General features: G+C 39.8%; 1 protein-coding gene across 1 annotated transcript; it reads left to right on the top strand.

Annotated features, from left to right (window-relative positions):
• Window positions 1-371: 371 nt before the first annotated feature.
• Window positions 372-10586, top strand: LOC103515975. Its single transcript, XM_026828160.1, has 6 exons — window positions 372-1426; window positions 3451-3626; window positions 4822-4896; window positions 5059-5193; window positions 7215-7346; window positions 10406-10586. Exons 1-6 carry the CDS (start codon window positions 1225-1227, stop codon window positions 10583-10585), a joined length of 900 nt encoding a protein of 299 aa, XP_026683961.1. The 5' UTR covers window positions 372-1224; the 3' UTR covers window position 10586.
• Window positions 10587-10984: the final 398 nt, after the last annotated feature.

Here is a 10984-nt window from a genome sequence, read left to right on the forward strand (position 1 = left end):
TCGACATTTTCAACTCAACTTTTCCCCCCATTTCCCTTCAACTTCAAGCAAATTTCATTTCATATTCTTGGTCAGATAAAAGGAGGGGATATAATTATCGACCCCCTTAAAATTTCCGCATATTTCAGAAAAAAATTCAAAAAAACTCCGTGGAATTGCTTTCCAGAGCTCTGGGTTCAATTTTCGAAAATATTATCTTCTTTTTAGCGAAGCTACTAGGGGCGAAGGCTAGTTTTTGAATGATTCCGAACCAAATCTTTTTTTTTTTTTTTTCTGTCTTTGATTTAAATACCTATCAAGTTGACTATAATCTTGTGTTTGCTATGTATTTCAGTCGTAAAAGTGGCGAGTATAACAACAGGACCACTTTTGTCTCAAAGACTTTGATATTATTTTCCATATCCTATTTTTATCCCAGAATTGCCTCGCGCTCAATGCTACTTGTTGGACCTGTTGAACAGTTTTTCTCATTTTCTACCTTTTAAAGAGGATAACAAGTTGAGATTAACCTTGACTTGACCTGAGTAGTTTAAACTAAATGATTACAGCTTTGGAGTAACCCTTACCTAAACCACCAATTTGAGCGGTCTTTAGTACATCTTACTTAAACCATCACATACAGCGTTTTATAATCCACCCCAAGCCACCTAAGTAAATCTAGTGTTGTCCTAACACCGCCGAATCAAACGTTTTAAAACCTAACCTAAAACCATCAAATTCAGCGTTTTATAATCCACCCCAAGCCACCTAAGTAAATCTAGTGACGTGTTGTCCCAACACCGCCGAATCAAACGTTTTAAAACCTAACCTAAAATCATCAAATTCAACATTTTATAACCCAACACCGCCAAATCAATCGTTTAACACAATCTATTGAACTTTGTACAACTCTTTCTGAAGAACAAAAAGTTTCAACTTCCCTTTAAATCCTCAGTCACCGCACTTTTTACCTTCAACCTTTAGTCCAGTCAATCAATAGGCACAAACCAGCTTCTCGTTTCCGGTTTAAAACCTTTACCTTTTGTCCAGTGCACCGCTTTACCAACGAAAACCGATTGATAAGATAAATAGCACGACCATATTTAACCTTTAATCCAGTCAACTAATAAGAAGAAGGGGGGAAAAAACACTTCTCGGTCCCGGGTTAAAAAGCGTTAACTTTTAGTCCAGTCAATCGATACGAAAAACCCTAATTTCTCCGTCAAAGGCCGCGGTCCGGGCAGAATGAGTCATATTCAGAAGTTTCGTAAGGGCGGGGCCCTCCACAGGCGCGGCCCCTCGGTGTTCTACTCCCCCACGGGTGACCCTACACGGGATGCTTGGCTGAGCGGAGGGGGTGGGGGAGGGCTGGGCAAACAGAAAACCCAGGTGAAACCCAAACTGGCGCGGTCCAAACTGAGCAAGAGCAAGTTGAAGCTGTTCTATGGTAAATACACTAGCAGGTTGCCTGAGGTTCGCTATTGGCCTAGGTTTCAGCAAAATCCTCTCTTATTGCATATCTGAAGGCCAGTTCCCTTTTGTCATTCGGATTTTTTTTGGCCCTATTTTAAGTGCCAGGGTTTTGACTTACGTGAGCATTTTCACCCAACCACTGATTTACATTCTCATTTAAATTACATTGCCTTTAAGGACATTTTGTGTCGTTCCGTAAAAAATCGTGTCGTGTGTAAGTGGGAATGGGAACACTCATTTAAATTACATTGCCTATAAGGACTGGCCTATTTTAAGTGACAGGGTTTTGACTTACGTGAGCATTTCCACCCAACCACTGATTAACATTCTCATTTAAATTGCATTGCCTATAAGGACATTTTGTGTCGTTCCGTAAAAAATCGTGTCGTGTGTAAGTGGGAATGGGAACACTCATTTAAATTACATACATTGCCTATAAGGACATTTTGTTCCGGTCGGAAAAAAAATCGTGTCGTGTGTAAGTGGGAATGGGAACACTCATTTAAATTACATTGCCTATAAGGACATTTTGTGTCGGTCGGAAAAAAAAAATCGTGTCGTGTGTAGTGGGAACGGGCCTTAACTCAACATCGTCCTAGGTTTGAGCAAAATCCTCTCTTATTGGCACATATAGAACACTAGCTGAATTCCGTCGCTTCGCTCCGGAATCCCGCTAGTTCATCCCGAGGCATGGCCAAACTTGTGGAAAAGGCATGACAGGGTTTTGACTTACGTGAGCATTTCCACCCAACCACTGATTTGCATTCTCATTTAAATTGCATTGCCTACAAGGACATTTTGTGTCGTTCCGTAAAAAATCGTGTCGTGTGTAAGTGGGAATGGGAACACTCATTTAAATTACATTGCCTATAAGGACATTTTTGTGTCGGTCGAAAAAAAAAAATCGTGTCGTGTGTAAGTGGGAACGGGCCTTAACTCAACATCGTCCTAGGTTTGAGCAAAATCCTCTCTTATCTAAAACATATTAGAAATATTCCAACATTTCCAACCGAATGTTAGTTTTCGAGATGTTGGGGTTCTATAGATAGAGCGATTTCTGCGGCTCAATAGTCCTAAATACTGGACTCCACATCTAACCTTCACTATCTAACCTCTTCTGCGCTTTCAACATAGTAACCAGTGTCCATGATAAAGTAAGGGGGCACGGTTGGTCCAGTGGTAACGCGCTTGCTTGCCATGAAGAAGGTCCCGGGTTCGAATCCCACCATCGACAAAAATTTGTACTCGTTTTTCGATTGCAAATATTTCAACGGGTTACTTTCTGGCAGTGAACTAAGCCTTGAAATATTGAAATAATTAGATGCCTGCCTTTTCTTTGCCTCGTGTAACAGACAGGTAATTAGCACAGTGGTAATTAGGTAATTATTAAATTAATGTGTAGAAATGCTTAATTATGAGGTGCAATCAGCAGCATTTGGGATAAGAGAAGCGGTTCCCACGGAATTCAGGTCTCAATTACAACAGAATAGAATCTTTGAAAGATTTCTATTAAAATTTTTGGATCCAGCATAAGAGAAATCCCAGTTTAGTCGAGAATTCATTCCAAAGCTACAAAAGAACAAGGTCCTGTTATTAGAATATTGACTGGCTTGATAGAGGATGTGTGACACCGCTGAAGTTGAAGCAGAATACAGCCCAGAGAACAAGGAAGAAGTGAACAATGGCCAAGGAAAAGGTAAAATTGCATTGGAATTAGTTTTTCTTTTTGTTTTAACAGGTTCAACAGAGAGAACTGTAACAACGGAGGTTTCATTGTCAATAAATCCAAGAGAGAAGATAGGAGAAAGTCAGCCGTTCCAAGAACAAACCTTACACATTTAGGTCAATGTTTACCCTGGATGGGAATTGAATCTAGGGCCAAACACTTTCAGGTCGAGTTTTACCATTGTGGATTGTCTTAGGATTAGTCTAATTAAAGGTATATAATAAGTTCTATTTGGTTTTCTTCATTTTCTCGTTCTCCTCTTCTGTCCGCAGAGATCTGGAAGGAGAGCCTAGTGGTGGATGCGGCGGGGAATCTGGTGGCTCTAGAGGACAAACAGGACAAACCAGGAGGCGAGGACAAACCAAGAGGGGATGGCAAGACCAAGGATGAAGAGGAGGAGGAACAGGCCAAAACCCCGGGGGCGAAACCCGAGCTCCAGTATTCCAGAGTAAGTTAGTGCTGTATTTTATTATGCTACTTTTTTTTACCACCAGGGAGATTCTGCTTTGGGCGTCCACACTTGCTCAGAAAGTTTTGCTGCCACAGGCCACTTGATAGATGGAACTGTAACTGCTAAGGTCTTATCGTCCCTAAAGTGAAGAGAGAAGGACAGGATAGGAGAAAGCCAGTCATTCCGAGGAAGAACTTTATTTGTTCAGGATAAAATCTGCCCCAAATTGGAATCGAAACTGCGACCCACTGCTTACAAAACCATTGAGTGAAAACCTAGCAGTTCGTTCGTTGAATAAATATTCTTCAAGTGTACTTTTTACCATAATTTTTTCTTACGTATAGGGTAATTTTAGTATTGTAAGGTTTTTCGAACAAATTCAGTAAGTTTTTTAATCTAACGAAACGTTACAGTTCGTTTCGTAACCTCCCGTTCCGTTCTACGCTACTTGATGGAACTGTAACTGCTAAGGTCTTATCATCCCTAAAGTGAAGAGAGAAAGACAGGATAGGAGAAAGCCAGTCATTCCGAGGAAGAACTTTATTTGTTCAGGATAAAGTCCGCCCCAAATTGGAATCGAAACTGCGACCTACTGCTTACAAAACCATTAAGTGAAAACCTAGCAGTTCCTTCGATAAATATTCTGCAAGTGTACTTTTTACCATATTTTTTTCTTACTTACGTATAGGGTGATTTTAATATTGTAAGGTTTTTCGAACAAATTCAGTAAGTTTTTTAATCTAACGAAACGTTACAGTTAGTTTCGTAACGTCCCGTTCCGTTCTACAACCTAACCTCTTCTGGGCTTTCAACACAGCAACGAGCGTCCATGATCAAAGTAAGTCTAAACAAAATTTTCTGTGTTTGCAGGAAGAGCTGTACGAGATTCAGAAGCTACCCGGGTCCCAGATCAAGCCCGAGTTCTTGGACCACTATCCGATCCAGGCCCGGTTTAGTTGTTCTTGGACCGGTTTATCATCAAGTTACCTTTTACCCTGTTCTGTGTTATTTCAGGAAGAGCTGTACGAGATTCAGAAGCTACCCGGGTCCCAGATCAAGCCCGAGTTCTTGGACCGCTATCCGATCCAGGCCCGGTTTAGTTTCGTGAAGGGGGTTTGGGAGAGGGACTTTCAACACAGCAACGAGCGTCCATGATCAAAGTATGTCTAAACAAAATTTTCTGTGTTTGCAGGAAGAGCTGTACGAGATTCAGAAGCTGCCCGGGTCCCAGATCAAGCCCGAGTTCTTGGACCGCTATCCGATCCAGGCCCGGTTTAGTTGTTCTTGGACCGCTATCCTATCCAGGACCGGTTCATCATCAAGTTACCTTTTACCCTGTTCTGTGTTATTTCAGGAAGAGCTGTACGAGATTCAGAAGCTGCCCGGGTCCCAGATCAAGCCCGAGTTCTTGGACCGCTATCCGATCCAGGCCCGATTTAGTTTCGTGAAGGGGGTTTGGGAGAGGGAGGGGGGCGGCGCGCCGAGTAACGCGCCTGCGCAGACGCGCGACCGATGGCCGCGTGCGGTCACGCCTAGTGAAGCGCATGACGGATACGATGCTAAGGTGAGTGGAAAGTTTTTGTAATTTGTAATTTTATTGACATAAAAGGTACTTACATATTTTTCATACATTATGAAACACATTTTAAATTTAATTTACTGTTAGTCATTTCTTATCATGTGTATGGCTTTTTCAAAGGCATACAGCTGTGTCCACAGCCACACATAGTCGACACGGTTGATCGATGTGGATTGGGTGTCGATTATGTGTGGACACAGCCACAGTTCAAGATCGACAGATAAAAGTAAGTTGGATTTCTGACCTCTTGAAGCTATTTCTTTGCCGTTTTGACTTCAGATTTGGATGTTCCGTAACAATCGATATTTGATTTATTTTTACCCTAAGTATCCTCTATTTCTACGGTTGACGCTTCTTTAGAACTTCTTTTGCTTGAACTTAGTTCTTTTTTTTAAATTCGTTCTCATTTTTCTCTCCCCTAAAAATGATTAAAATAGGGCAAAATAAGCAAAATATGTATGGAACAATTGGCCTTTTTTTCCCTCCAAATTTTGCTTTATAATGGTACAATAGTATTGCGTCATGACAATATGGTATAATTGCATTGCCTATAAGGACCTTTGACAATTTTTTTTCTGTCTTTGATTTAAAAACCCATCAAGTTGATAGGTATTTAAATTTACTATAAGCTTGTGTTTGCTATGTATTTCAGTCGTAAAAGTGGCGAGTATAACAACAGGACCAATGGTTGGGATCAATGGTTTAGCAGAAACTCGGATGGGTGATATTTATAAAAATATCGATATTTCCGATATCGATATATCGAAACCAAAATATCGATAATTGGAAATATCGATATATATCGCCCATCCCTAGTAAGTTTTGAGACCAGTTTATCATTTCTAGGCACAAAGCGCCTTTCTATAATGCTGGGGTTTACCAACTCGGTATTTACCCATTTAGCACGGAATACATATTTTTGTATGTATTCTATGAATGGGGGTACATCTCAACAAAAATAGATAGGACATTTTATTAAAGTTAAAATAAGAAAGTGGAAAAAGGAAATTGCTTCTTTTTTTACATAATATATTTCTTTGTTTTTTGTCTCTACTACCTATTATTGTTTGTTATATGTTTGTTCTGTCAAAAAAATAATAATAATAATAAAATAAATAAATAAATAAAAATAACTGCTAGGGTCTTATCATCCCGAAATTGAAGAGAGAAAGGATTTCCCTTGGTCAACCTCGGATTGAACTCAATTCTGAGACAATCCACGGTGGTAAAACTCGACCTTAGTATGTTTTACGTATATTTTTTATTAAATTACTAGCTGAATTCCGTCGCTTCGCTCCGGAATCCCGCTAGCTCATCCCGAGGCATGGCCAAACTTGTAGAAAAGGCATGGTCGAACTTGTAGAAAATAATAAAAAATACGGTCGCGCTGCGCGCTTCCTATTAGCTGCATAGTTATCAAACTAAAAACGTAAACGAAACTCAAAATATTGGTCGAGAGCGGAACATTTCTCTCCCGCAGTCTCTGACTCTGCACTCTGTGTATTTCTTATGGAGATTTTAACGATCAATAATTGATCATATCTCAGGATCGGTTTAGATTTTTGCAAAATCCTTTCTTATTGCACACTTATACCATAGGAATATTCCTACCAAATTTCAGCCTTCTAGGTGTTGTCGTTCTGGAGGTAGAGCGTTAAGTGTGTGTGAAATGTGAATGGATCTTGATTTTATAATATAAGATTAGTAATAATCTAATAATATAATACACTGATGATGGCGTAACAGCCGAAATGGATCAATCTGTAATTTAATTAAAATATACGTAAAACATAAAGCCAAGTGTTTTTACTCAGCCAAAATCATTTTTAGTGTTTGAATTGTTTTACCAAGTGTGTGTACCAACAAATAAGTTAATACAAACCTATTCCTTTAATGTGATTCAATTAACAATGTTTGATTTCTTTCATAGATGACTATGGTCGGAATGATTACAATAGTGGCGGAGGCCGAGTAAGCGCAACTGATCTATTTGTTTCTCCACAGAGGGCGTTGGCAAGCTACACAGCGTGGAAGAGCTTGAGGCCAAAATCCGGCATGGTAATCCTCATCAGCCGGCCGCTCATACCGGCTCCACCGGCCACAACAAGGAAGAAGATATGGCCAACTTCAAGAAACTGGTAAGTGTCACCGATCCCATATTTGGCCAATTTCCCCTATTTTCTTTCCTGGTACTTGTTCAGAAGTCACGTCAATGGAAAATTGCTATGAAAAGAAATGTCACAAATGAGCAGTGACCAGTGTTATTATAGGGTTGAAATTTAAATAAACTCGTTTATTTTATTTTTAAGTACAATAAAATTTACAGATCTTGTTCCTAGAACATCAATATAAGAATTTGAGTTCTTTTTACCAAGCATGCCCAAAAGAACTGTCACAAATGAGCAGTGACCCAGTGTTATTATATGGTTAGCTTGAACGTAAAAAGGAGTTTCCACAAAATGAGCAGTGACCAGTGGTATTATAGGGTTAGGTTAAACGCAAAAAGGAGCTTTCTTTCTCATTGTCGTGGCTTCTGATTAATTACGTCTTTTTCTTTTATTATTAGTGAGTAGTGTGTTTTTGCAACCATTAGCGTCCTGCCTGTTAATTGGACTCTTTTTATTTGACGAAAACTCGTTTATATACATGGGCAGAATTCAGTCAACGGGACGCTAATTTTGGTTGCAAAAACTCTCTATTATTAGTTATTGTAAAAGAAGTAAACATGGGATTTTATCCAAATTGAAATTTTGGGGTTTAATAAAAATATTGAATAATCTTTAAAAATTTGGTTAGGCCTTTCGTCATAAAAGCCTTCAAACAGAATAGGTATGTTTAAAATTAGCGTCCTGTTAATTGGACTCTTTAACGTTATTTGACGAAAACTCGTTTATGTACATGCGCAGAAACGAGTTTTCGTCAAAAAACGTAAAGAGTTCAGTCAACGGGACGCTAATTTTGGTTGCAAAAACTCTCTATTATTAGATTATGGTAAAAGAAGAAAAAATGGGATTTTATCCAAATTGAAATTTCGGGGTTTAATGAAAATATTGAATAATCTCAAAAATTTGGTTAGGCCTTTCGTCTTAAAAGCCTTCAAACAGAATAGGTATGTTCTTATTATTTAATCAATTTATTCATCATCAAATTAATTTATTATTATTTTTAATTTCTGAACTTTGGTGGCCATTTTTCCACCATTGGTTGTTTCGTGTGTGTGGTGATAGATTGATGTAAAATTATAAATTATTTATGTTACTATTTATGTTATGTTAGATAGGTAAAAGCTAGAATTTGTTGCATTTAATTTTGAATGTATGTATCTTTGGTGGACATTTTTCCCATCTTGTTTTTTTTTTTTTTTTTTTTTTTTTTTGGTGTACCACCACCACCAACAACAACAACAACAACAACAACAACAACAACAACAACAACAACAACAACGACAACAACAACAACAACAACAACAACAACAACAACAACGACACCACCACCACCACCACCAACACCAACTTAAATATTACTAAAAAATCAATAATAACCCGGTTTTTCTTCCCTTACAGTTCATCGCAAATCCTCGTCCTCCTCATCTGGAGGTGGGGGAGGGGAAGAAGGTCGTCGTTCCCGTACTGAGGGGAGGGGAGGAGGCGGAGGAGGGGAGGGGATGGGATTCGGGCCGAGTAGTGCCGATCCGGAACCGAACATTGACGATTTGCTGAGCAATTTGGACACGTTCCCCAGTCTGCTGACGGTAAGTTTTAGGGTGTGTTTATGAACAGGGCTGAGATGAGCTCGGACGACGTGAGATAGCTGTCCCGGCGGCAATTTTTAAAATTCATTTTACCTTAGAAGAGAAGAAATTCCGAAATCAAAGAAATAGATACTTTTTTTTTTTATCCCATCAGGATAAAATCCGCCCCGGGCGGGAATCGAACCCGCGGCCTAGCGCTTACAAGGTAGACGCACTACTAACTAAGCTAACTAGGCTGGCCAAAGAAATACTAATGTGACTTTAAATCTGACTATAGTGACTATGCCTCAATGGTGAACACTCGAATGGTAAACTAGAGGGCGTGGGTTCAATCCCCGACAGAGGTAGAGAATTTGACCACAATAATAGTAGTAGTCTACTGCAATTACTGGAGCAAAGGGACTCGTTAAGTCCTATTTGATCGGTATAAATAAGCGCTATTGTTATAAGTGAGAACTTCTTTGCCTCCTTTTGACTCAAGCCAATAAGTATTAAAGATATGAAAATCTCAAAGTTTTGTTTAGGTTACGGTTTCATTACATGCGTATAATTAGTTTTCAACCTCTGTTTAGCATCAACATAAAAAAATCTGGTGTGAACATCACACGACTTTCCTTATCCTATTAAATTATGCTTATTTGGCTGTTTTTCTATTGTTACTTTTACAATATCTCTAACCGTTTAGTAAGTATAGCTCATTACCGCCAAAAGTGGTCGAAAACCGCCAAAAATCGGCCAAAATACCGCCAACAGCAGCACCTATGATAACCAAACGTCTAGAGTTACATCCTTGTCACATTTGACAACTGCATACCAAATTTCAAGTCTCCAGCTCTTTCCGTTCTCGAGATATTTTGTTTACAGACAGGACACACGGACCAATGGCTGAAACTTTGACCCGATTACATTACTTTCCTTCCTAACCTATAGGATAAGGAAAGTAAAAAGCAGTTTATCTTCATATAATATTGAACGGAGATATTCGCATCCGATGGAACTGTAGCCTTTGGAGGGCCCTTAGTTATTTGTGTGTGTGTGTGTGTGGTTTGGTATATAAAAATATAGAAAACAATTTAGGCCAGACACTCACGTTCGGACTGTCTGACAGACCGCGGTCTTTCAGACCATCCGAGCGTGTGGCGGGAAAAGCTTCAGACCTGACGGACCTAGGTGCTGTTTCCGCCACACACGCTCCGACTGTCCGACAGGCTACTGACAGAACGCATCCTGTCAGACGGTTTGATCGTTAGTGCCTGACATTAGAACCGTTTTTTTTTCCTTATTCATGTTCCCTCCCTCATTTTATGAATGTATTTTCTTTTATGTTGATTTGTTTTTGTGTGTTTCTTTTTGTTTCTTTTTCTTCGCCTTTCTGTTTAATTTGGGGGGCCACCCGTTCTTCGTGGATTCGGTTTTGACCTTCTTCCCGGTCTTTGAACCGAGTAGCTCGCGAAATCGATCGACAGCAAAAAGCCGCCGTCGGACGCTCCTGAACCCCTAGGAGCGACGTTGGGGAGCGACCCCCCTGGTGACCCGTCCAGTGCTGAGCCTGCCATGGTACCACAGGTGAGTAGTTTGGGGGGGAGTTCGATCTGTTCAGCGACACATTCTCTTCTTCCTCAATAAGTTCAGCGACCTATTTTCTTCATCCTCCTCCTTAAAAAAAGAAATGCAAGCTTTCTGGGGGACCCTGTACTTTCTTTCCCCTCGAAGTAAGGCCAGCCACTCACTTTCAGGTAGACCTGATCAGGTGTCAGTTCTACCTGATCAGGTGTCAGTTCTACCTGATGGTGTGTGTGCTCACCAGGTAAACTTGACAGACGGCCTTTTCAGGCGTACCTGTCAGGTCTACCTGATAATGAGTGGCTGGCCTAAGGCTGATGATGTTTAATTACATAATATGTAGGTAATTATGTTGAATCATTCCTCTGTGGTTGTTGGTCTTTTCCTTTCTTCTTTATATATCTCTTTTTCAAGATTTTTTTAAATTATTTTTAATACGCATATCTTGCCCTAAGCTGATAA

This window comes from Diaphorina citri, unplaced genomic scaffold (assembly GCF_000475195.1).
Source record: "Diaphorina citri unplaced genomic scaffold, Diaci psyllid genome assembly version 1.1 scaffold50, whole genome shotgun sequence".
Lineage (NCBI taxonomy): Eukaryota > Metazoa > Arthropoda > Insecta > Hemiptera > Psyllidae > Diaphorina > Diaphorina citri.

Excerpts from the sequence above, each read along its gene's own strand:
- LOC103515975 (XM_026828160.1), top strand. The coding sequence starts at position 1,225 with ATGAGTCATATTCAGAAGTTTCGTAAGGGCGGGGCCCTCCACAGGCGC. Across the intron at positions 1,427-3,450 it reads CAAGTTGAAGCTGTTCTATG|AGATCTGGAAGGAGAGCCTA; the intron begins GTAAATACACTA and ends TTCTGTCCGCAG. Across the intron at positions 4,897-5,058 it reads TGGACCGCTATCCGATCCAG|GCCCGATTTAGTTTCGTGAA; the intron begins GCCCGGTTTAGT and ends TATCCGATCCAG.